At 38.3% G+C, this 26,782-nt stretch overlaps 4 protein-coding genes across 4 annotated transcripts in view; all 4 read left to right on the forward strand.

The window, feature by feature from the left end:
- Window positions 1-26,782, forward strand: part of LOC144635925 (uncharacterized) — a 96,617-nt gene that overhangs the window by 20,283 nt on the left and 49,552 nt on the right. The gene's annotated exons all lie outside the window — the stretch shown is intronic.
- The window catches only part of LOC144636879 (uncharacterized), a 40,056-nt gene that overhangs the window by 4,496 nt on the left and 8,778 nt on the right, over window positions 1-26,782 (forward strand). Inside the window, exons 2-4 of the mRNA XM_078496082.1 lie at window positions 8,647-10,191; window positions 18,077-18,480; window positions 24,259-24,359. Of these exons, the coding sequence (XP_078352208.1) occupies window positions 8,694-10,191; window positions 18,077-18,480; window positions 24,259-24,359 (2,003 nt within the window). The 5' untranslated portion in view covers window positions 8,647-8,693. The remainder of the gene's footprint in view (window positions 1-8,646; window positions 10,192-18,076; window positions 18,481-24,258; window positions 24,360-26,782) is intronic.
- LOC144636878 (uncharacterized) lies at window positions 5,672-6,079 on the forward strand. Its single transcript, XM_078496081.1, has one exon. The coding sequence runs from the start codon at window positions 5,672-5,674 to the stop codon at window positions 6,077-6,079; it is 408 nt and encodes a 135-aa protein (XP_078352207.1).
- Window positions 13,045-18,070, forward strand: LOC144635383 (uncharacterized). Its single transcript, XM_078494491.1, has 3 exons — window positions 13,045-13,144; window positions 17,173-17,866; window positions 18,062-18,070. Exons 2-3 carry the CDS (start codon window positions 17,222-17,224, stop codon window positions 18,068-18,070), a joined length of 654 nt encoding a protein of 217 aa, XP_078350617.1. The 5' UTR covers window positions 13,045-13,144; window positions 17,173-17,221.

Genomic DNA, 26,782 nt, shown 5'->3' on the forward strand with positions numbered 1-26,782 from the left:
AAGAAGCACATCCAATAAGGCTTGCTATTTGCATTCCTGTTTTAGGGTCGCAAGTTAGGGTGGACGGTTGATGCAGTGCTGTCATTGCACAGCTGTCACACCAGTATTGTGGCCCATTAGAGCCATAGAGATTTTGGTATCTTTTCTACTTTATTTTTAGTTTTTCACTTCAGTTTTTATTTTTTTCTTTCATTTTATTTTATTTTTTTTTTTACTTTTATATTTATTTTATTTTTTTTTTTTTTTTATTTATTATTTTTTTACTTTTATTTTTTTATTTTTTTTGTTTTTACTTTTAAAAAAATGTGGATTTGAAAAAAAAAAATTTGGATTGAAAAAAAAAATTGCACGTGGCCCATGATGGCCATAGCCCATCAGGCATTTCGACTTTAGATATCCCAGAATGCACAGGCAGTAAACTGACAAAATGGCCGCCAGAGTCAGAAATAGCGATTGCAAACAGATCAGGTTTTGAATGATGATTTGCCGATCAATTCAAGTATACCGCTGAAAGGACCACCCGTTTTGGGATACTTTGTCATGTCCTCCCTGCCTTAGATTTGATGCAGTTTTCATAGGAAACTGATTTGCTTTAATTCTTCTGGTATTAATTTAAATTCTGCATACAATATATTAATGACATTTTGAAACTAAGGTCGCCAAGAAAATAATCGTCCTTTCATAGCATTGAGTTGTCTTTGCGGCTATTTAGGTCTTCCCATACATCCTCTTTCTTCAAGCCCTTGTGGGTTGACCGGTCATCACGGCATATACCAGATTTCTCAAGTGGCACGCTCAAGTCATGAACTTCACAAATTTTTTAATGTAAGGCTCTTTAGCCTAGTAGACTACCAAGACCATCCATTTCTTTTGCGACAGCTACATTGATGGTATATTAAATCGGCGAACTCCATGCCAAATATTGTAGTCAACAAGAGAGAGTACGAGGGCTCCATGCGTAAGTAGGGTAATTGATTTTAACAAAGTCCAAAATCTCATTTCGCTGCAAATATTAATTTTGTCTTACATATATTAATATACTTGATCAATTCATGATCTGTTTGCAATCGCTATTTCTGACTCTGACTGGCGGCCATTTTGTCAGTTTACTGCCTGTGCATTCTGGGATATCTAAAGTTGAAATGCCTGGTGGGCTATGGCCCGGCCATCATGGGCCATGTGCAATTTTTTTTTTTTTTCAATCCAAAATTTTTTTTTTTTCAAATCCAATTTTTTTTTTTAACAGGAAGCTTGAGAAGCTTAAAATTGGGCGCTTAATAATAAGCTATCTGTTTTGACTTGAAAGGCAGGGTACAGTACAGTAAAAATCACTGTAAAAACAGTCACTTAAACCTATTCAGGCCGGGGGGGGGGGGGGGGGGGCTTTTGAGGCCCACGCTGACTTTGGATGCTTATAACTTTTTCAAGATTCAACCAAACGCTGCCAAACTTTGCGCGTTTATCTAAAATTTATCTTGCAATAATTTGGTAGGATTAGTTATTGTGCCAGTAACTTGAAATCACCATGGCAACGTCATTTTGACAGGCTTGTTTTCCCAAATTTGAATTTTTCGTGTTTCTATTTAATAATGAAAATCTGGAATGTTTTTAAGATTGCATTATTACTTAATGACATAATGGTCTCAATTTATAAAAATATACATGTATTTCGCACAATACAAATAAACGATTGAACTAGACGTCTAGGGAATATAAATTTGTAACACTTAGCAAAGTGCAGCCTTTTTTGCAATACTTAATAAAGGCGGGGTTTTTACCTGAAGACCAATTTTTCCAACGCTTTAGGTGGCTGACGCATTTCAGTATTTTCCAGCCTTTACACTTTAATGGAACAGTATACAACTCCTAATCAGGTAACTACTATTGTCAAGAAAATGATCACAACTTATTGACCAATGACTAGGTATTTGTTTCATGCCATTACTGTAATAGCAACTGGTGAAGAATAGTAGTACTGACCCAAAGTATAAGGGCTTGAAAACACTGAAAACTATTTCAGCCGCGTTTCAAGGAATCCAAAAAAGCTTTACTTATCCCATATATATTTCTTTTGCAGTATTTTGTTAATTTTTGGACGATTTTGGGGGATGTCTGGGAGGCGACAGTTTTTCTCAAAGGATTAGTAAAATTTAGACAAATAAGAAATATTGGAGATTTAATGTGATTTTAAAATTTGAATTTGAAGTTAAAAATTGGTGGACGGACACCAAACAATCTCCTGACAACCCGGAGTGCTCTTGCGAGGGGGTCAACTGTTTGGAGGTGTTTCCATTCTTTTCTTCAATTCCTTCTTTAAATCTCTTAAAGTTTCATTCAAATTCAGGTAGAACCCCACCTTAAGTTTTGTTCTTGTGAGAAAACAACAGAAGTCAAAGGTTGCGTGATATAACCAAGCATGTATTTTAATTCTCCCTCCCTTTCCATCTCCTTAGCCTTTCCCCCCCACCTGTCCCTCCCTTTCTACTCTCATTCAATTTAATGTTTGTTTACATTTCCTAACCAATTCAGTATCGTACTAATCTGTGCCAAGCAATCAGATAAATTTGCCTTAATTTTGATCTCCCATACCAAGACCTTAGAGTATAAACCGCTAATAAAACAAAACACACTTGATAATAATTCTCTGAGGTTATACACCTTGCAGTACTAACGTACTAACGAACTTGATAACAAACCCCATGTCGCACTAAGGATTTTTACTGATCAACATAGAAAATAAGTTCACAATGGTTTGTTCCCAAAACGTTTTTTACTGTACAGAGGGTCTGTATATTGACCTGTAACTTGTATACCGTATTGAAAAATTCAGAACGAACCGACTTCTGCCCACTACCATGATATCATGTTGAAAAATTAGCTCGGTCGAAACCGTAGCAAAATCGTTAGAGACAGACAAGATACAGCCGTTTACTGGCAGTCTTTAAATATCCTGAATTTTGCCAAAATGAGCCAAAATAAAGTTTTAAAATTTCCTTTATCAATATGGTTCTTATATTTTTATTCAATTCTATGAACTGCTTTTATGCAGTACTGTCCACGAAGATTTCAATTTCCTCAAAGTTTCGGGACAAATGGATACAAAATATTTCGTGCAGAATGTAATTTGATTAAGCGAATGTTTTCACGTCTATAAATACTTCAAGCAGTGAATGAAAAACCGTTTTGTTTTCATCGATGAGAACCACTTTCAAATAGTTAATGCATAAAAAACAACAATAAGATCAGAATACATAATTATTAATGCAAGGTCTCGCTATTATGTCTCGGCAGAGATACTTCTTTTTGCAATTTCAAATGTATGCAAATTTCGTGTGAAATGTAATTCGATTCCATTGTCTTGTTTACAAACTCTTTCTTAAGAAAGTTGTATTTTCGTGAATAAAACCCATTGGCCTCTTTTGTTTTCCTGATTGTTGAAGCCACAAATGTAATAATTGACCACAAATGTAATAACGCCCTCAAGTGTAATAAGGGTTTGACCACAAATGTAATAAGGGTTTGACTACAAATGTAATAACGCTCCCAAATGTAATAAGGGTTTGACCAACAGCTCATTTCAAATTTCAAAGACCTACACTTGTGTGAGCCAATCATATTTCGTCATTTATTTTACATTATTAATTTTCTGACTTGCGAAATTTTTCCTTTGCGGAAAACAGCGCTGTTTACTGTTGTCACTAGATGTTGTATACAAATGAAATAATCTAAATATTAAATTTCTGAAGAGGACTGTTTTCTATAAATTCGGTAACTTTAATTAACCGAAGTACATGGGGGTGGATGCATCTCCTCTTAAGGTTTTTTTTCGGGGGTTTGACAAAAGGATTTACTCTTTTGTGCCAAAATATCAGTAGCTGTCCATTCATCCCTTGCGGAAATTTTGATATGCCAACCATGTGTCCATGACTTTTGATGTTCCCATGGCAATGCCATAATTACAAGAAAGTTTGGCCTAATATCTTAATTTTTGCATTTTTCTTTATTTATCCAGTTGTTTAACAACATAATTGTCTAATTTGCTTAATTTTAAATTCCATAAGCATTCCGACTTGATTTTAAACTTTCTATTACAATGGCGAAATCAAAGAAGGTATGGCGTATGATGTCATCTGGCATCACGGCCCATAAAAAAAAAAAACATGTCATCTTGTAGAGTAAGCCAAGGACCTTCTGCTCAGCACAAAATGATTTCAATAGGCTTTGATAGAACAAAAACCTCGTGGAGGGGTTCCATCCACAGCTTCCCCTTGTACCACGGAGGGAAAGGAATTTGCTTCTTCATCTGAGAGTTAACCGTTATATACTATATAAGTCAGTTAAAACTTTAAGGATAATTTATCATCGTCAGTGTTTTCTTTGTCCATTAAAGATCTAGAAGAATGTGTTTTTTGTGGCTCACATTGTTATTATTTGTGTTTAGGGAAAGTGGTTTTAACTTCTCGTCCAACCATTTTGTAAGTTTATAGTTGTAAGTTCCTGTCGCTGATAATATTGGGCGCACGGCAAGCTGTTTCTTGTGCGTCTTTGGTAGTCCGTACAGGTGAGCAAGTCTGGAACCTTTCTGAATGACTAAATCGGCGATCTGTTTTGGTAAGATCCTTCGGACGATAGAGGTTAACTCCTTCTCTTTTCGAAGAAGTGGGTGGTAATGTTTTGGGGGTCTTTTCCTTGTTTTCGGTCTTTCTAGCTGGACAGGTATGAATTTCGATTCATCGTTGATGGATGCCTCTTTCAGCAGGTGGACGTAATCTGTTTTGTCCATCACTACAATTCCTGAGCCTTTATCTGGACGGGTAATAATGATGTCATCTTTCTTCTTTAACTGACTGATCGCTCTCAGCATAGCTTTTGGTGGTGTTTGATCTTTCCGCTTTATGTAGTTTAGGGCAATGGAACGCAAAGTTGCAGCGGCAAGTTCCTGTTTTCCTCACTCAGTTGTGGGAGAGCAAAGTCAAGCCCGCGGCACAAAACTAGCTTTTGATAGAAAGAAAGCCTGTACGAAGATAGGTTAGTGATATGTTCATCGACATCAGTGTTGTTGTAAAGAAGCCTGGAGATCTTCTTTGTGTGACCATTCATCAATTCAGCGTATTTCTCGTTGCGAAGAATGACGATGGTTCTTAGAATGCAGGCAAAGCGAAGTGGCAAGCATTTTTCACGGATTTCATCATAGATCTCGTTGATCTCTTCTCTTAGCTCGGTCATCCGTTTTGCTTTCTGCCGTAATTCTTCCGCAATCACATTCTCCTCGAAGGCCTTCGCTGTTCCTTTCCATTTTGCAGCTTTTGTCCTGTCGACTTTTGCAAAGGTTGGTGTCAAATCAAGGTTTTTACACAGTTTCAAGAATTCGATAGCAGTTTCACAACTGACTTGCTTTATGCTGCACTGTTCCAGTCGTCGGAACAAGTGAAGCTGGTTTTGGCGTTTTAAAATTCGAATCAACATGTTTTTGGAAGTTGATTGTATAATGTTACCTGTTAATGAAACTATGGAACTCCTGGCAGAGAAAGCATTCCAGGATGATTGGTTTAATAAGGAGTACAACCTCAACATCACTAAACCTGACCTAATTGAGTTGCTTGGAATTGCCACCAAGAATCAGCTGTTTCAATTTTAGGGAAATTTGTATGAACAGGTGGACGGTGTTGCCATGGGGTCTCCGCTCGGACCTCTTATGGCCAATACCTTCATGTGCGGCATCGAAGAGCAACTAGAAATCCAAAACAAGATGCCTGCATTTTACAAGCGTTACGTCGACGATACTCTCAGCAAAATGCCTAATGCTACAGCTGCCTGTGAATTCTTATCAACACTTAACGAAATCCATCCCTCTGTCAGTTTCACAATGGAACTGGAAGACAACAACAAACTACCGTTTCTAGGAATGGAGATTATCAAAAATGGAACCCAGCTGGACACGAAGGTCTACAAGAAACCGACAGATACTGGGCTTTTATTACACAACCAAAGCCATGTTGATGTAAAGTACAAGCACTCACTACTTAAAACAATGCTGAATCGCGCATTCAAGCTTTCCTCGAACTGGCAACTTTTTTAATTTTTTCCATCAAGAATGCGAACGTCTTAAGGAGACCTTTGCCCGTTTACAATATCCAGAATCCCTCGTAGAAACCACCATCCAACAATTCGTCGAGGCGAAAGTTGTAACGGGAAATGCGTGTCCTCAAATGTATAAGGATCAAAAAGCAGCAAACTCAGTACGCAGGCAACTGAGCGATCTCAGCCGAAAGATAAACACCGAGATCCATCCAGTTTACACCAGCCGTAAGATCGAAGACACAATTAAAGTGAAGGAACAGAAACCGCCCATCGTAAACCAACAAAGCGCTGTTTATTATTATAAGTGTGATCTGTGTGATGCAGATTTCCTCGGCTATTCTTGTCGACACTTGCACCAGCGCATCGAAGAACACAAAGGATCATCTATCGGACATCACGTGAAAGAACAACATGGAAAGGAGCCACACAACATCGAGAAGAACTTTAAGATTTTAAGGAAGTGCCAAAGCAAGCTTGACTGTTTGATTTCTGAAATGCTTTTTATTAGACTTCTGAAACCGAAACTTAACAAACAGAGTGACTCGCTCCGCGCGAAATTATTTGTTTAGATATTTTTAGGTATTTTAATGTTCTTATTCTCGTCGTCTTATTCGCTTGCCTTACGTTTTTAATTATATCTTTTACAACTATGCATGCCATTCGCACAAAGTTATTTTTTAGCCATTTTTAGCCTATTTATTCTTATTGTCTATTGTTTGTTGCCAACGAGACAGCCGAGCCAAGAGGTGAGGCTGTCGAGGCGGCAGAATTATAGAGCCGTGTGCGTATGAGTGTATAGGCAGAGAAAATCTTACGTTCTGCGTAAGGGACTTTTTTTTGACCATATTTGGGTGTAAGTAAACCCCATATTTGGATTGTATTGTTCTTCCCAACTGGTTCCCAGTCTCTCACTCCTTGCTAGAGAGCAAATGACCAAAATGGCGTCCACGCGGCTCGCTGTTAAAATTTTCAATGTGGTCATTCATTCCTTTACCGATAAATACACCTTTAGGGAACTATAAATCGAAAGAGAATACCCTACAGAATATTCGATCAAGGTCTTCAAAGCGATGAAATAATCTTTCGACTTTGGAGTCCTTTGATTTACGATCGAAGAGAGAGACATGAAAATCAAAACGGACTGTTGACTTCAAATAGATGACTTATGAGAATGCTGAAGTCGGGTAAATGCTTCCTTTTAGTGTTGATTGTGTTTATAGTAATTTCTGACCGATGATTTATTCCAAATCAAATACCGTTTATATTTTATTTGGCACGCATTTTCGCTCCGCGTAGGAATAACATCAATTCAAAGCGACGCTCACTAAAATTACTGCATGTCATACACACAAGAAAGTCAAAAGTTGTTTGCTTCTAACGGCAAATGTAATGTTAACTTGAATAAACAGTCATTTTGTCTCCAAATAATCCTTGACCGGTCAAGTTAGCGTAGCAGACATCTGTGTACGTTTTTTAGTGTGTTTAAAAGAGTGCGCGATCGCGAGAATACGCGCGCTGGAAACTACGGCGCTTGCTACGCAGGCTATCAAGCCTGTGTCATTTATGAACACCAGAGAAATAGCCCTTTTATTGCATATTACCTAAAATACAATTTACCATAACAGTGGTCATTTCAAATATAGTTCTATCAAAAACCATTCAATATCTGTTCTTATGAACAAACATGAGTATTTCGCTCGTTGGCACTTAATTAACGATAGGTACAACTAGTATGTACATATTTTAGCGCTTTTACTATATTTACACATGTAATTTTATTCAAACACCTAACTTGAAAATGACCGTCGAACGGTCGAAACGTCGTTCAAATTTTTTAGCGTTCAATTTTATTATACAATCAACTTCCAAAAACTTGTTGATTCGACATAACTATTCCAGAAAAAATCATGACCACCATGCAAGTATGATTCATACGCAGATATTGCTGTCGACAGAGCAAAGTCATGACAACACATGTAAATACATGTACCTGGCCAGCTAGCTGGTGTTAGCCTATTTGATAAAAAGATACAACTGACAGCATATCGTGCCCTTTCTAAACAAGTGAAAAGCGAAATAGATTGGATGACCAATTCCAATACAGAACGGCAAATTTACAAATTATATGACAAGACCGTTTTACAGTATCTGGTATCTGGTCTTCGTCGAAAGCGTAACTATGGTTTCTCATGATGCACTCGACCAATTACGACACACGAAAGTACGGCCCTATTCAAAAGCCAATCAGAGGTTATTATAGAAATCCCTGGTAACACGCGGGGGGCCGGAACAAGCTTTTGTGCAGTAATTCGCAGACGCACTATACCGGGGTTTTGTTCGTCTGCAACGCAGGCTATGGTGTTTGGGAATGTGGGAAGAGGGGATAGTCAATTTTCACCTTGCCTTGTGCATCATGATATATAATTTCTGCAAATAACATGACAGAATGTGTGGTTCCAGCAAATATCCATACCCAGCCCACAAAGGGAAACTGGAAATTCTAAGGGGATGGGGGTCTCAAATCACAAGAGCAACACACTGATAGTACTTTCATTTTGTTTTTAGGTCTGAGAATGACATTACCAGCTAGTGGGTAAAGTTCATGTACCTTGATGGCTAACGATAACACAAAGTGCAGCAAGAGTTTCACTCAAACTGACTGTCAGGAAGAACATGCATCGAGTAAAAGAACTCACTCAGAAAATAAGCCTTTTGAATGTAACCAGTGTGGCAAGTGTTTTAATCAGGAAGGACATTTAAAGCAACATGAAAGAACACGCACAGGAGAGAAGCCTTTTCAATGTAACCAGTGTGGCAAGTTTTTTTGTCACGTAAGAGAATTAATCCAACATGAGAGAACTCACACTGGAGAGAAGCCTTTTGAATGTAACCAGTGTGGCAAGTGTTTTAGTCGTTCAGGACATTTAAGGCGACACGAAAGAACACACACAGGAGAGAAGCCTTTTGAATGTAACCAGTGTGGCAAGTGTTTTAATCTGGCAGGATATTTAAGGCAACATGAAAGAACACACACAAGAGAGAAGCCTTTTGGATGTAACCAGTGTGGAAAGTGTTTTAGTCGTTCAGGAGTTTTAAGGCGACATAAAAGAACACACACAGGAACGAAGCCTTTTGAATGTTATCAGTGTGGCAAGTGTTTTAGTCGCTCAGGAGATTTAAACCAACATAAAATAACACACACAGGAGAGAAGCCTTTTGACTGTCCCCAGTGTGGCAAGTGTTTTACATTTGCAAGAAATTTAAATCAGCAGAAAAGAACACACACAGGAGAGAAGCCTTTTGAATGTAACCAGTGTGGCAAGTGTTTCAATGCGGCATGGCAATTAAAGCGACATAGAAGAACACACACAGGAGAGAAGCTTTTTGAATGTAACCATTGTGGCAAGTGTTTTACTCAGGCAGGAAATTTAAAGAAACATGAAAGAACTCACACAGGAGAGAAGCCTTTTGAATGTAACCAGTGTGGCAAGTGCTTTAGTCAGGCATCAATTTTAAAGCAACATAAAATAACTCACACAGGAGAGAAGCCTTTTGAATGTAACCAGTGTGGCAAGTGTTTTAAACGTGCAGGACATTTAAAGCAACATAAAATAACTCACACAAGAGAGAAACCTTTTGAATGTAACCAGTGTGGCAAGTGTTTTAAATTGGCAGGGCAATTAAAGCGACATAAGAGAACACACACAGGAGAGAAGCCTTTTGAATGTAACCAGTGTGGCAAGTGTTTTAATGAGGCAGGGCATTTAAAGCGACATAAAAGAACACACACAGGAGAGAAGCCTTTTGAATGTAACCAGTGTGGCAAGTGTTTTAATGTGGCAGGGAATTTAAAGCAACATAAAAGAACTCACACAGGAGAGAAGCCTTTTGAATGTAACCACTGTGGCAAGCGTTTTAATCACGCATCAAATTTAAAGAAACATGAAAGAACTCATTCAGGAGAGAAGCCTTTTGAATGTAACCAGTGTGGCAAGTGTTTTAGTTATGCAGGAGATTTAAAGCAACATAAAAGAACTCACACAGGAGAGAAGCCTTTTGAATGTAACCAGTGTGGCAAGTGTTTTAGTCAGGCAGGAAATTTAAACAAACATAAAAGAACTCATACGGGAGAGATGGCTTTACATTTTGCACAAAACATAATGACGCATAATATCCCTATACACAAAGGTGAGAAGCCTTTTGAAGCTAATCAGCGTGGCCAGTTGTACGATGGGAGAGAGGTCCTTAAGCAAGATAAAGCAACGTGCAAGACAGGAACAACATGTGAGATTGTGAAGCATGAAAATGCCTTTTGCATCGCTGAACTTTTAAGTGACCTGAAAGAAATCAAACAGGAAAAAACATAAAATTATTGAGTGTCATTTGACCAGTTTGACATAGTGACCACTGTAAATTTTTCAGAATTATCAAGGGAAATCTCAAAATGCCTATTATGCACCTTTTATGCAGAACAGCTTTATTAGGAGTTTTAGCCATGTAGCAATGAATCACTGGGTAATTCCAAAAAAAATCAATACCCCTCTTTCCTAATGGTGACAAGATTTTTTGCTCAATCCCAGCTCCTGCTCGGATATCCTTCCGGTAGACCCCCTCCCCCTCCTTTTGCCTCAATTTCCATAATTTGCCTGCATGTCAATGTTGCCTTGTTATTTGACTTATTCTCCAAGAAACCTGTATACAGTGTAACCTGTAATTAAGAAAGTTAAATGAGAATATATGGTTGGCTATACACCCTCTATCCCAGATTTCCTGACTCTTTTCTCCCCCTCCCCCTGCCACTGCCTGTACCCACAAGAAATCCCCAAACACCATTAGTCCGTGGATGGGAGTGTGGCATTTTTAATGGAATAAACTAATGGCATGCACCCCAGGCCAGGGGGAAAGGGACTCCCATAAATGATGCCAGGAACAATGTCTGCTTCTAGTATTAAAAAATATATTTATCAAATAATTATTATGGTACATTTTGATGATAAAAAAAAATTGCAGCTGAATAGGTAGCTTTTCCACTATTTTTACTAGTGTATACCGGTATCTAAAATTAGACCATTGTAGGGTTATTTTAAATACTAAAAGATAAGGAGAGAACATCATCTGTTTTATTTTGGGATCAATGCCTCCAAAGGGAAAAAACAGTTTTTGCCAGAGCTGACTAAGATAAGTCACTGGTAGCTTAAAATTGATTTCCAGTGATCATCAAGCCGTCTATTCACAAACTACCGGTATGTAGTTTCCCAGGTACTCGGGTATAGAATGGTCAAATCTGAGACCCGGACTTCAGCAATTTTTTTTCAAATCCGAGCCTGAGACGCTGTGATTCAAAAATCCTAATGCGGGACTTTAACAGCGCTCTGAAGCTGTCTGCCTGTTTTATGTCTCATACTAGAAAAATTTTTTCAAGATAAATCAGGACGGCAAGTTACAAGCATTATTTATCCATGAAGCCTGCATGTTTCACAGTAGCGATTGTAATGTTGAGTCATTTTCTTTGTTTTGCTGCTGTTGCTGCTGTTCATTCACTCAGATTAAAGTTTTGCTTGGCTTGCGAGATTTCGAAACTCAAATTGCAAAATTCAAGATTCCACGACCAGCTTTAGTTTTTTGTGAGCTCGAAATTTTGAGACACCAGTTCAGTTAGCTGAGACTCGCCTTAAATTTGCCGTGACTTGTTATATTTCAGTATCATTGTATACCCCTTCAGTACATTTTACCTAAGCCATCATGTAAGCATACTAACTTAGAATATCCTCCTCATCTGGGTGCATATAACTACTATAATAAAACGTGTTGTTTTCGCATAACTGTTAGTGAGAATAGTATGTCATAACAATAATATGCAGTCAATATTAAAGAATGCTAAGAGAAGTTAGTGAAAACTGGAACAGGACTCTACAGTATTTCCTGACAAGATACAAATACTGTTGGGTTTTTGTTTCGCAATTGGCACTGCTTTATGAGTACGAGCATGTGGTAATTAATACCAAAGGATATAAGTGCATAAGGCTATTTGAATAAAATCTGTTCACTGTTGTATAGTGTTATTTTTTGTTGTCATAATGTTCGCTAAAAAGGAAAAAAAATTATTATTACAAGGCTAAAAAGTTATAAAATTTAAAAAGAAACCGAACGTTTTCGACTTGCCTGATGATGTCAACAAGTCAAAAACGTTCGGTTTCTTTTCAAATTTTATAACTTTTTAGTCTTATAAATAATATTTTTGTTCTTTTTTTTGGTTTTCTGGTTTTTATCTTTCATTTTTATTTTTCATTTTACAACAAGAGGGGTTTTGGTTTTTGATCTTAATGTAGTACATGACTTGGTACGTGTAAAAAAGAGAAAGGGGACTTTAACTCCTCTAAGGTCCTCTAAGACAAATTGGAATAATCACATTTGAATCCCGATAACTCCCGCTAGTTCTTTTGATGAAGAAGTAATACTTAAGTCTGTGTTTACCCATAACTCAGGAGCTTTTATACACAGGTTTTTTTAAGCATCCAGAAGAAGTATTTCAACTTTCCCATGGATAGGATTCTTGTCCTTGGAGCTACCCCCAGCATTTAACAAGTCGCATTCATACACCTGGGTGAAAAGAGGCACTGAGGAGCAAAGTGTCTTGCCCAAGAAAAATAACAGTGCAGTGACCTTGCCTAGAGCTCTAACCTGCACCACTCTATCCAGAGTCCACAGAGTCCAGAAATGCAATGACAACTGTGTTTACTATTCTCGGCTCATATACAAAGAGGATGTTATAATTATTTATACTTGGTTTGTTTTTGGGTATTGTTATTTTCTTTATTTTAATTTTTTTCCTGTGTTTGTTTCTCGTGATTTCTGAAGAGTTCGGCTTTCCATCGTTTCATTCCAATGTTCCAAACGTTAGTCCTGTCCTCGGTTTGGTGTGGTTTTAGTTTCTGGTTGTGGCGAGTAGACTGGGCCCTAGTTCTTCAAATGAGTTCAATATGGCCGCTTCCAGATCTTATTTTAGATCCATCGCGTCGAAGTGTTTTGCAGGTTACTTTTGGACTGTTTTGCTTCAGTAGAGGTAAGAAAAAAGTGGAAATATTGTGTTTAAGGGACAGTAGATTAATAATTACCAAGTCTGCGATGAGTTATCTTTGTGTCATGCTGAAATGAGTAGAAAAACAAAACAGACTCTGAGTCAATATTCCGATTAATCCGATTGCTTTGAAAATAATTATATTCTTAGCTTAATTCTTACTGCAGAGTCTGTTTGCTACACGGGTCTTCTTGCTGGGTTAAACGAGCTGTAAAAATTCGATAAAATAAAGTTCACTACACTCTGCAAACTCATGTCAAATAGCTCACAACCACTTGTCAGTGACTTGTAGCCTGCGTAGCAGTCGGCCCAGACCTGCTTGTCACAGCCTCACGACAAGACGTCCAATCACAGGCGGCCCAGACGTTGTGTTTGTGATCTGTGGCAATATATTTTGCATTACATTTCGAACCATTTAATAGAATGCATGAGAATGGTTCAAAAATCGCTCTAAACTCAACTTGTATACAAGTTGAGTTTAGAGCGATAACATAAAAGTAGCTTATCTAGCTTCCCTGAAATTGTGTTAAATATTTGGTACAAAATGTACAAAATGCAGACTGAGAACAAAAGCTGTTTTTTCTTCTAATACGATAATATTATTTCATATCTTACCCACTGTCATGCAATCATCTTTTCAATCTCATCTTTTATGAAAATTCGCATTATTGGGGAATATTCTTGGCCCATTTCATACATTTTAAACCAAGTGTCAAGGATAAATTCATTCTTAACATGAATGAGTGAAAGTAAAATCAATTGAAATCTAAATAAAAATCAAATGAGATCAAAGTAAAATGAAATCAAATCAAAAATTTAAAGCAAAGTGAAGGTGAAACTGAAATGAAGTGAAAAACAAAACTAATGGCAGCGCTCGGCCATACGGAAATTTAATTTAATTTTCAAAGCAAAGTGAAAATAATTTTTCATATGGCCGAGCGCTGGCACTACTAGCGTACCTTGCAAGATTGAATCTTCCAAAATGGCGGATGGCCGTATGACTCCTACGATCGTGACAGTTGTACTGCCGTTTTATATGTTTAATTCGGTCTTTCTACCTTTTGCTTCTCATTTGTTTCTGAAGGGTACTATATGCTTTATAAGTTGAATAGAGCCTGTAGCCTAGGAAATCTTGGGTTCCGGGCCGGCACTGTCGGTGCGGGGGAATAGGGACCAGAAGACACGGACCGCCCGAGAGGAGCCGGAAGCAGGGAGAGAGCTGTGTGAAAGGTCAGCTTCATGCATTAATTTGATCGAGTGCTTTGTCTCTTGGGCTCGATGAGCCCCTGGGCACTCCCTTTTACCGAACCAGTTCCAGAAGCGTTTGAACTCCTTCCTTCTGATTGGCCAGAAAAACAGTTTTTCTGGCCAATCAGCGAGGATGACCAGCAGAGCAGCTTTGACGCCTTCTCACACGAAGTTGTTTTCCTCATAGACTCGTCGTGGTTGTTTAGAATTAGCCCGTCCATCAGATAATTACGTGGAGAGCCTCAGATAAAAACAACAACAACAACAAAACAATGAGGCCTCAGAATTTGCAAACTGTGGCATAACGCAAGCAAACAAATGAGTTTTTATAGCTATATAAGCGATGCACCACTTTCTACACTGTTTATAAGTTTTGTTTTTGTTATTTAAATATCCAACAAATCAAACAAAAAACCCTTTGTTTTAATAGTCAAGCTGGTAACAAAATAACAATAGGTGTCGTCGGCGATATGTTCACTATTGCGTGGCCCGTGCAACAAAGACACCCAGACCGTGGAAAGTTTCAGAAGTCATTCAACAATCAAGGAAAAATAATAAGAATTGTTGTTTACTCGCAACTAACAGTGTAAAACTGGAAGTCATGTAGGTTAATTCTTTTCTGACACTCTCCATGTAAAATCATCCGATGCACGGGCTAAGCAACCACGACGAGTCTATGAGGAAAACAACTTCGTGTAAGAAGGCGTCAGAACCGCTCTGCTGGTCATCCTTGCTGATTGGCCAGAAAAACTGTTTTTCTGGCCAATCAGAAGGAAGGAGTTCAAACGCTTCTGGAACTGGTTCGGTAAAAGAAAGTGCCCAGGGGCTCTCCCGAGCTTGTTTTAAACTTTCGCCTGAAAATCCCGTCGTCCCGATGAGCTGCCCGTCTTCCCGACTAACTGCCCCTGGGTCTCTGAGGATGGCTGCCACCATGTGGTTTAGTTCAGGCAAGACAACGGCCACCCTCTCAGAGGTTAAAATTGAGGACAGGGATCTCGCCCTTAAACATAACAAAATAAGCGAATCTCGCATTTCGTCACGCAATATCAACCATCAATACTATGCTCAACTTGAAACAAAAACAGCTGCAAATACTTATGCAAAAATAGTAGCCATTGTTTCACGAAATATTCAAAAATCCCCCAATTATTTCATACAAAATAATAATAATAATGATATTTAAACAGGATGGCCCTTCTGTACATGAGTACTTTTATCAAAGGGGTCCTGTAAAAGAAAAAAGAAAAAAAGCAATAAAAAAGCAAACAAGCGACAAAAAACGCAAAGCAACAAGCGACACAGGAATTACTAAACCGCCACAAGCAACATGATTAGGGCACTGAAATGGGACAGTGACATGTTAAACACTTAAAAATGGCAGTGACATAGGAAAGTTGTGTATTTCCCATTGACCCAATTGTTAAAAAAAATTGCCTGGTGAATTTACGAACAATTGCATAAAAGTGACCCAGGTGCAGCAAATGACATCTCTGAGTGCTCAGATCTTTAAAATTTTCCCTGGATACCCCAATCCAGGCACAGATTTAATGAAAATGCAGCTCAATGACTAAACCACACACAAACTGCTAAGACGAGGCAAAAAAGAACTAGGGAAAGCAATGATAAAGATCAGTCTATTCCAAAAAGTGACAGTAACATTTAAGTGTTGGTTTAAGGGGACATCGGTCTTCAGAAGCAATGGGACTTTGTGACACTTTAACCCCCCCCCCCCCCCCCCCCCCCCCCCCCCCCCCCCCCATATTTTCTTCCTCCATCTTTTTTCAAAAAAAAAAAAAAAAAAACATACAACGTATATTTTGGCTCTATACATGTCGAAAATACTTTGTTAAAAATCCCCTTATTGCCCTATATATATTTCTTAAATTTCCCTACATTAGCCCTTTTTTTTTTTAAATACTCCTTTTTTTTCCCCTTTTTTTTTCCCGGGGGCCCCCCCGACCCCCTTTCCCCCCAAAAAAAAAAAGCCAATTTTTCCCCCAAACCCTAAAAAAATTTTTAAAAAAAAAAAAAAGCCCCGGGGGTACCCCCCCCCAAAAAATTTTTAAAACCCCCCCCAAAAAAACCCCCAAAAAAGGGGGGGGGAAAAAAAAAAATGGAAGGGCCCGGGGGGCCGGAGGCGGTCTTAAGTGGAATGTTTAAATCGTCTAATTTTTTTTTTTTTTGAGGTTTTTCTGGGGTTTGTTAAAAAAAAAAAAAAAAGAAGCACCCATTAAGTGGGGATTCCTGATTCATCTGACCATGGCATATCCAATCGACCGATATCGAACCAAAAACAGGAACCCCAAGGCCCTAATGTCTGGGGATGTGGGAAGGGGAATAATTTTAAAAAACTGGAAACTGGAAATTCCGAGAGGGTGGGGGTCTCAAGAGCCAAAAAATTTTAAACCGGAGTATAATAACAATTACAATAATAATAATAATAATTTATAACACGCCCTTTTCATAGAAATATGCTCAAAAGCACATTAAAATACTATAAAAGGCAAATAAAAACTTAAATGTACATAGAAATTTACCGGTAAGTTAAAAATAAATAACGCTAAAAATTAAAAAAAGAACTTTATAATAATTATTACTTAGTAGGTTAAAAAAGGTTAATTTAAGCATTACATATTAAAAGCAAGTCATAAGGATGCATTTTAAGTAAAAAAAATTTAAGTATGACAATTAGCTGGAATTTTCGGGGAGGTGGGAGCTTCAAATCAAAAGAACAACACTGATATTACTTTTCTTTTTGTTTTTAGGACTGAGAATGTCATATTAACCGCTAGTGGGTAAAGTTCGTGTACCTTGATGGCTAAAAAATATGCAAAGTGCAGCGAGAGTTTCATTCAAACTGGCCATCAGGAAGAACATGCATCAAGTGAAACAATTCACACAGTAGAGAAGCCTTTTGAATGTAACCAGTGTGGCAAGTGTTTTAGTCGTTCAGGAGTTTTAAGGCGACATAAAAGAACACACACAAGAGAGAAGCCTTTTGAATGTAACCAGTGTGGCAAGTGTTTTAGTCGTTCAGGAGATTTAAAGCAACATAAAAGAACACACACAGGAGAGAAGCCTTTTGAATGTAACCACTGTGGCAAGCGTTTTAATCGGGCAGGAAGTTTAAAGCAACACAAAAGAACACACACAGGAGAGAAGCCTTTTGAATGTAACCAGTGTGGCAAGTGTTTTAATGGTGCAGGAGATTTAAAGAAACATAAAAGAACACACACAGGAGAGAAGCCTGAATGTAACCAGTGTGGCAAGTGTTTTAATGGTGGGAGAGATAACGAACACACAGGAGAGAAGCTGAGTGTGACCAGTGTGGAAAGTGACACAGGAGGAGCGAAAGAACCACACAGGAGAGAAGCGAAGAACCAGTGCAGCAGTGAACGGGCAGGACAAAAGCAACAAAAGAACACACAAGGAGAGAAGGAGAAGGGGAGGCAGGAGACAGCGAGAAGAAACACACAGGAGAGGGAGAGGGGAGGGGGGAGAACAAAAAGAACCACACAGGAGAGAAGCCTTTTGAATGTAACCAGTGTGGCAAGTGTTTTAATGGTGCAGGAGATTTAAAGAAACATAAAAGAACACACACAGGAGAGAAGCCTTTTGAATGTAACCAGTGTGGCAAGTGTTTTAATGGTGCAGGAGATTTAAAGAAACATAAACGAACGCACACAGGAGAGAAGCCTTTTGAGTGTGACCAGTGTGGAAAGTGTTTTACACAGGCAGGAAATTTAAAGCGACATGAAAGAACTCACACAGGAGAGAAGCCTTTTGAATGTAACCAGTGCAGCAAGTGTTTTAATCGGGCAGGACATTTAAAGCAACATAAAAGAACACACATAGGAGAGAAGCCTTTTGAATGTAACCAGTGCGGCAAGTGTTTTAATCGGGCAGGAGACTTAAAGCGACATGAAAGAACACACACAGGAGAGAAGCCTTTTGAATGTAACCAGTGTGGCAAGTGTTTTAATTGTGCTGGAGATTTAAAGCAACATAAAAGAACTCACACAGGAGAGAAGCCTTTTGAATGTAACCAGTGTGGCAAGTGTTTTAGTCAGGCAGGAAATAATTAAACAAACATAAAAGAACTCACACAGGAGAGATGGCTTTAAATTTTGCCGAAAACATAATGACGCATAATATCCCTAAACACAAAGGTGAGAGGCTTTTTGAAGCTAATCAGCGTGGCCAGTTGTACGATTGGAGAGATTTCCTAAAGCAAGACAAAGCAACGTCCAAGACAGGAACAACATCTAAGATTGAGAAGCATGAAAATGCCTTCAGCATCGCTGAACTTTTAAGTGACCTCAAAGAAATCAAACAAGAAAAAGCATAAAATTACTGTGTCATTTTGACCAGTCTGACATAGTGACCACTGTAAATGTTTAATAATTATCAAGGGAAATCTCAAAACGCCTGATATGCACCTTTTATGCAGAACAGCCTTATTTGTCAGGTGTTTTAGCCATGTTGCAATGAAACACGGGGTTATTCCAAAAAAAAAAAAATCAAATTTAGACCCCACTTCCCTAATGGTGACAAGATTTTCCTTGCTGGATCCCTGCTCCTACTCGGATATCCGTACCAGTAGACCCCCTCCCTCTTCTTTTGCCTCGATTTCCATAATTTGCATGTGAATGTTCTCGAAATTTTGAGACACCAGTTCAGTAAGCTGAGACTCGCCTTAAATTTGCCTTGAATTGTTATATTTCAGTATCATTGTATACCCCTTCAGTGCATTTTACCTAAACCATCGTGTAAGCATACTAATTAACAATTATTCTGTGAAATCGTGCGGAATATCGCCTGATACTTAGCCGACGAGGCCGTAGGCCGAGTGGGCTAAAATCAGACGATATTCCGCAAGATTAAGCAGGATAATAATTGTTTTATTATTCAACAAATTGCCAACGAAACACATTTTGCAGAAAGAAAAACTATAATTATGCAGCGCTTTACAAGATTTCAGATGAATCTTCACAACCTACATATATCGCAGGATATCTGTTATGTACGGATGACAGATATCGTTAACATTTTGACCATATATGGGCAGCGCGCGCATGTGTTAAATACTAACTTAGAATATCCTCCTCATCTGGGTACATATAACTACTGTAATATACTTTGTTGTTTTCACATAACCTGTTAGTGAGAATAGTATTTCATAAAAATAATATGCAGTCACTTATTACGGGATGATAGTGGAAGTTATTGAACACTGGAACATTACACTACAGTACTTCCATATTTTTTGTACTTTACAGTATTTCCTGACAGTGATAAAAAAAAATGTTGAGTTTTCGGGTGTCTAGAAAACGAAGACCCCCGAAGACCGAAGACCTCGAAAACGAAGACCCCTGAAACGAAGACCTCGAAAACGAAGACCCCTAGAAAACGAAGACCTCGAAAACGAAGACCCCTAGAAAACGAAGACCTCGAAAACGAAGACCCCCTAGAAAACGAAGACCTCGAAAACGCAGAACCCGTAGAAAACGAAGACCTCGAAAACGAAGACCCCCTAGACAATTTTTTAAGAAATTCTAGTGAGCAGCACACAGCAACAGATCTTGTCAACTTGCTTTATTTTCTCCGAACGGTTTCGTCTGATCAAACAGACTTCATCAGGGAGTTTGAACATAAGATTAAATTCGGGAGATTATTGTATCTTAATTCGTTAACTTGTTGTGTAAATGACCCAAATGATTAGGTACACAGGTAGCACTTACCAATCAACTGACTGACCGGTAAGAAATACGTTCGAAACCATGAAGCTAAATCGCCAGTCTGGACGACGTTTGTTTTGGGCTATTTTCCCGATCAAAAATACTTTTAAGTGATCGTGATTCACATAATCCAGACTGACGAATGGTGGACGCCTTGCAATGATTGGAGCAATTACGTTCAAAGAGCTAAACAAGTCAACAGTTGAAAATGGGTCTGCTTTCTGACAGTCTTGAGCTTGGGTAAGAAAAAAAGGTTTAAATTTGAGTGCCTGTTCAATCACAAATGCTGAATTGTTTTCATCTTAAGGAATAGTATAAGCATCGTTTATATGAATAATTTTAATGGTTTGGGCTACGGTCTACCGGCCCTATGTTATTTCTTTTTTTTAAATAATTTGTACCTTACGTTTTCCTGCATCAGATACCACAGTCACGTTAAGGTTACGTTTTGTTACTTGAAAAGATATAATTAGTGCAGTAAATTAAATTCAAAAAGTGAATTGTAATGATCTAGCTGTTAATTATTCTCAGTTATTATTGATATTACTATTATTATTGTTGTTATTACTACTGCTATTATTGTTGTTGTTTTTATTATTAGTAAAAAACGATTTTTTCCCTTCGATGGGAAAGTAATTTTCTAAAACAGGAAATGACTTAAAATGTAATGATCCGTTAATTATTCTCAGTGATTAAATGGTTTAAATAAAGATAGGTAAAGTACACTTTGTAATGTTTTATTTTCCTTTATGCTATACACCTTTAGAACAAAAACGAATGCATCACGTAAAAGTACTTTCCACTCGGAACAAAATAGACTTTGGATTTCTAATTTATTTCGACTCGCACACCTTTCGTTTTCCAGGGGTCTTCGTTTTCGTTGAAAGCCAGAAGATAAACAAACGCGAACGAGACGCGCGCACGATTCAGCTATCGGAAGTTTTCGCTCTTCTGATCAGCGCATGTTCATTGCAGTGGTATGTCCCCCCCCCCCCCCCACCCGGGAAAACAAACGCGAACGAGACACGCGCACGATTCAGCTATCGGAAGTTCTTTCGCTCTTCTGATCAGCGCTGTTGTTCATTGCAGTGGTATTGTCCCCCCCCCCCCCCCCCACTCCCAGATATGAGCTATTTTGGTATGTGCCGCTGTGTCTGGAGAGTTTTGGTCTAGAATAGGGTATCATTTGCCGGGAAACTGATCAGTGGTATGAAGAATTAGAAACTGAGAAGAGAAGAGGCTTTCCTGAACGTAAAAAAAATATCATCCCGGCAACATTGTTGAAAGGTGGTTAGTGTTATAGCGTTTATAGTTCTAAAAAATAGCAACACACACACACACACTCACACCCTCAACCTGGCTTTGTATATGCGGCACAGGGCCTCTTTAGATGTGGTCATTACGGGAGTGTTACCTTGTGATCTTTGACACGAAGGAACATTTTGATCCAAAATAATACCACTGCGAAAATCGGCGTGTGGTTTGGAACCGACTAAGGCACATACAGAGAGAATAACTTCCGGTTGCTGTATCGTGCGTACGTGTCGCTTATGTATTTTCAACGCATTTCGTTTCTTGTGTTGTTGTTTTCGTGTTATCTTTCGTGGAAGCAAATAACATCACCGATGTTTTATTTGTGTTGTGCCCGTTTATCAGGTAAATGTTTCCGCCATCTTGGAAATTTGAAGGTAAGTCAGCCTATGGGGAATTTTTGTTTTATTTTTCGTGGTTTTCTAGGGGGTCTTCGTTTTCGAGGTCTTCGTTTTCTAGGGGGGTCTGCGTTTTCTAGGGGGTCTGTGTTTTCGAGGTCTTCGTTTTCTAGGGGGTCTTCGTTTTCGAGGTCTTCGTTTTCTAGGGGGGTCTTCGTTTTCGAGGTCTTCGTTTTCTAGGGGTCTTCGTTTTCGAGGTCTTCGTTTTCTAGGGGTCTTCGTTTTCGAGGTCTTCGGTCTTCGGTCTTCGGGGGTCTTCGTTTTCTAGACACCCTTGAGTTTTCAGTTGTTTTGTAATTGGCACTTCTTTATGAGTACGAGCATGTGGTAATTAATACCAAAGGATATAAGTGCATATAGGCTATTTGAATAAAATCTGTTCACTGTTGCATAGTGTTATTTTTTGTTGTCATAATGTTCGCTAAAAAGGAAAAAAAATTATTATTACAAGGCTAAAAAGTTATAAAATTTAAAAAGAAACCGAACGTTTTCGACTTGCCTGATGATGTCAACAAGTCAAAAACGTTCGGTTTCTTTTCAAATTTTATAACTTTTTAGTCTTATAAATAATATTTTTGTTCTTTTTTTTTGGTTTTCTGGTTTTTATCTTTCATTTTTATTTTTCATTTTACAACAAGAGGTTTTGGTTTTTGATCTTAATGTAGTACATGACTTGGTACGTGTAAAAAAGAGACTTTAACCGGGGACCTTAACTCCTCTAAGGTCCTCTAAGACAAATTGGAATAATCACATTTGAATCCCGATAACTCCCGCTAGTTCTTTTGATGAAGAAGTAATACTTAAGTCTGTGTTTACCCATAACTCAGGAGCTTTTATACCCAGGTTTTTTTAAGCATCCAGAAGAAGTATTTCAACTTTCCCATGGATAGGATTCTTGTCCTTGGAGCTACCCCCAGCATTTAACAAGTCGCATTCATACACCTGGGTGAAAAGAGGCACTGAGGAGCAAAGTGTCTTGCCCAAGAAAAATAACAGTGCAGTGACCTTGCCTAGAGCTCTAACCTGCACCACTCTATCCAGAGTCCACAGAGTCCAGAAATGCAATGACAACTGTGTTTACTATTCTCGGCTCATATACAAATGTTATAATTATTTATACTTGGTTTGTTTTTGGGTATTGTTATTTTCTTTATTTTAATTTTTTTCCTGTGTTTGTTTCTCGTGATTTCTGAAGAGTTCGGCTTTCCATCGTTTCATTCCAATGTTCCAAACGTTAGTCCTGTCCTCGGTTTGGTGTGGTTTTAGTTTCTGGTTGTGGCGAGTAGACTGGGCCCTAGTTCTTCAAATGAGTTCAATATGGCCGCTTCCAGATCTTAATTTAGATCCATCGCGTCGAAGTGTTTTGCAGGTTACTTTTGGACTGTTTTGCTTCAGTAGAGGTAAGAAAAAAGTGGAAATATTGTGTTTAAGGGACAGTAGATTAATAATTACCAAGTCTGCGATGAGTTATCTTTGTGTCATGCTGAAATGAGTAGAAAAACAAAACAGACTCTGAGTCAATATTCCGATTAATCCGATTGCTTTGAAAATAATTATATTCTTAGCTTAATTCTTACTGCAGAGTCTGTTTGCTACACGGGTCTTCTTGCTGGGTTAAACGAGCTGTAAAAATTCGATAAAATAAAGTTCACTACACTCTGCAAACTCATGTCAAATAGCTCACAACCACTTGTCAGTGACTTGTAGCCTGCGTAGCAGTCGGCCCAGACCTGCTTGTCACAGCCTCACGACAAGACTTCCAATCACAGGCGGCCCAGACGTTGTGTTTGTGATCTGTGACAATATATTTTGCATTACATTTCGAACCATTTAATAGAATGCATGAGAATGGTTCAAAAATCGCTCTAAACTCAACTTGTATACAAGTTGAGTTTAGAGCGATAACATAAAAGTAGCTTATCTAGCTTCCCTGAAATTGTGTTAAATATTCGGTCAGTACAAAATGCAGACTGAGAACAAAAGCTGTTTTTTTTATTTCATATCTTAACCACTGTCATGCAATCATCTTTTCAATCTCATCTTTTATGGAAATTCGCATTATTGGGGAATATTCTTGGCCCATTTCATACGTTTTAAACCAAGTGTCAAGGATAAATTCATTCTTAACATGATTTCAAGCCTTTGTAGTCATCTCCCCTTTGAACGCGAAAACTCCAATAAATAAAATAACGTCCCCTGCATCTGAAAGTGAACACGAGATAAAAACATTGGCCGATCAAAAATCAAAGTTTGGAAGGAGTGTCAGACAAGTCCAGACAACGTTTCTCATGAGCAAACATGGAGTTTGATTGGTGAAAAATAATATTTTTTCTGCAAACACTGGCAGTTAAGTTATCAAAAATAGTTTTGCTTGCTAATTGTCGCAAAAACATCTCCAAAATAGGAACGGCAAGCCGTAAACAAATGCCTGGCTTGTCGTGTCGGTTTCGTATCCGATGCACGGGCTAAGCAACCACGACGAGTCTATAAGGAAAACAACTTGGTGTAAGAAGGCCTCAGAGCCGCTCTGCTGGTCATCCTTGCTGATTGGCCAGAAAAACTGTTTTTCTGGCCAATCAGAAGGAAGGAGTTCAAACGCTTCTGGAACTGGTTCGGTAAAAGAAAGTGCCCATGGGCTCTTCCGAGCTTGTTTTAAACTTTCGCCTGAAAATCCCGTCGTCCCGATGAGCTGCCTGTCTTCCCGACTAACTGCCCCTGGGTCTCCGAGGATGGCTGCCACCATGTGGTTTAGTTCAGGCAAGACAACGGCCACCCTCTCAGAGGTTAAAATTGAGGACAGGGATCTCGCCCTTAAACATAAACAAAATAAGCGAATCTCGCCTTTCGTCACGCAATATCAACCATCAATACTATGCTCAACTTGAAACAAAAACAGCTGCAAATACTTATGCAAAAATAGTAGCCACGAAATATTCAAAAATCCCCCGATTTTTTCATACAAAATAAATAATAATATTTAAACAGGATGACCCTTCAGTACATGAGTACTGTTATCAAAGGGGTCCTGTAAAAGAAAAAAAGCAATAAAAAAGCAAACAAGCGACAAAAAACGCAAAGCAACAAGCGACACAGGAATTACTTAACCGTCACAAGCAACATGCTTAGGGCACTGAAATGGGACAGTGACATGTTAAACACTTAAAAATGGCAGTGACATAGGAAAGTTGTGTATTTCCCATTGACCCAATTGTTAAAAAAATTGCCTGGTGAATTTACGAACAATTGCATAAAAGTGACCCAGGTGCAGGAAATGACATCTCTGAGTGCTCAGATCTTTAAAATTTTTGCTGGATACCCCAATCCAGGCACAGAACACACCCAACCCCCAGCAGTAATTTCCTGTGTCAAGTAGTTTCCAAAAATGCAATAAAGATCCATACAAAGTATATTAATTTTTGGCTCTATACATGTCGAAAATACTTTGTTAAAAATCCCCTTATTGCCCTATATATATTTTTTAAATTTCCCTACATTAGCCCTGTATTTTTGTAAAAAGTCCCTATATTTAGCCCTATATTTTCACAGGAGGCCACTCGAAGCCCTGTTACCTCCATAAGAAAAAAGCCAACTTTTCCCCTAACACGTTCATAAATATTTGAAAGATCAAAGAACGCTGATGGAGTTACCCGCTCAGAAATGATGTTCAAATCCCCTTCAAAATAACTCATCAACAGAGGGGGTGTGAATAATAAAATGGAATGGCCATGTGGTGCCTTAGTCGGTCTTAAGTGGAATGCTTAAATCGTCTAAATGGTTTTTTATTGAGGTATTTCTGAGGTTCGTCTAGAATATCTCAAACAGAAGCACCCATTAAGTGGGGATTTCTGATTCATCTGACCATGGCATATCCAATCGACCAAAATTGAACCAAAAACAGGAACCCCAAGGCCCTAATGTCTGGGGATGTGTGAAGCGGAATAATTTTAAAAAACTGGAAACTGGAAATTCCGAGAGGGTGGGGGTCTCAAGAGCCAAAAAGTTTTAAACCGGAGTTAATAATAATAATAATAATAATAATAATAATAATAATAATAATAATAATAATAATAATAATAATTTATAACACGCCCTTTTCATAGAAATATGCACAAAAGCACATTAAAATACTAAAATAAAAACTCAAATGTACATAGAAATTTAAGTTAAAAATAAATAACACTAAAAATTAAAAAAAGAACTTCATAATAATTACTTAGTAGTTTAAAAAAGGTTAATTCAAGCATTACATATTAAAAGTAAGTCATAAGGATGCATTTTAACCCTATTCAGACCGGGCTTTTTTTGGTCTTTTCAGACCAGGGGGGGGGGGGGGCGGATTCCGCCCCCTCCGTAACTTCAGAATTTTAAGTAACACAGAAACTTACAGGATATATAGTATGTCCCAAAATCTATCTTTTGCTATATGTCACGTGGGATGATGACGTCACATCACGTGACAATGACATCATAATGTCAAAACAGCCGCCATCTTGGATCCGCCATCTTGGATTTCGATTTTCAAAACGTCAGAAAACCGCCCAAAATTACTGGAAAATACTCAAAACCAATAAAAATGTGCTTAAAACCCGTAAACAGGTGAAATATTCTTTAAAGTTATTTTTCATTAATAGAAACAGGAAAATTACAAATTTGGGAAACATGCCTGTCAAAATGCCGTTGCCATGGTGACGTCAAGTTCCTGACACAACAACCTACCCTACCAAATTATTCCCAGATAAATTTTAGATAAAGTCTCAAAGTTTGGCAGTGTTTGGTTGAATATTAAAAAAAGTTATAAGCGTTCAAAGTCGGCGCGGGCACTTTCCGCCCCCCCCGGTCTGGATAGGGTTAAGTAAAAAAAGTTTACGTATGACAATAAGCTGGAATTTCCAGGGAGAGGGGGCTTCAAATCAAAAGAACAACACTGA

This window comes from Oculina patagonica, chromosome 13, assembly GCF_052425735.1.
Source record: "Oculina patagonica isolate OP01 chromosome 13, crgOcupat, whole genome shotgun sequence".
Taxonomy (NCBI): Eukaryota; Metazoa; Cnidaria; class Anthozoa; order Scleractinia; family Oculinidae; genus Oculina; species Oculina patagonica.

Coding starts and splice junctions, on each gene's coding strand:
- LOC144635383 (XM_078494491.1), top strand. CDS start 17,222: ATGGCTAAAAAATATGCAAAGTGCAGCGAGAGTTTCATTCAAACTGGC.
- LOC144636878 (XM_078496081.1), top strand. CDS start 5,672: ATGGGGTCTCCGCTCGGACCTCTTATGGCCAATACCTTCATGTGCGGC.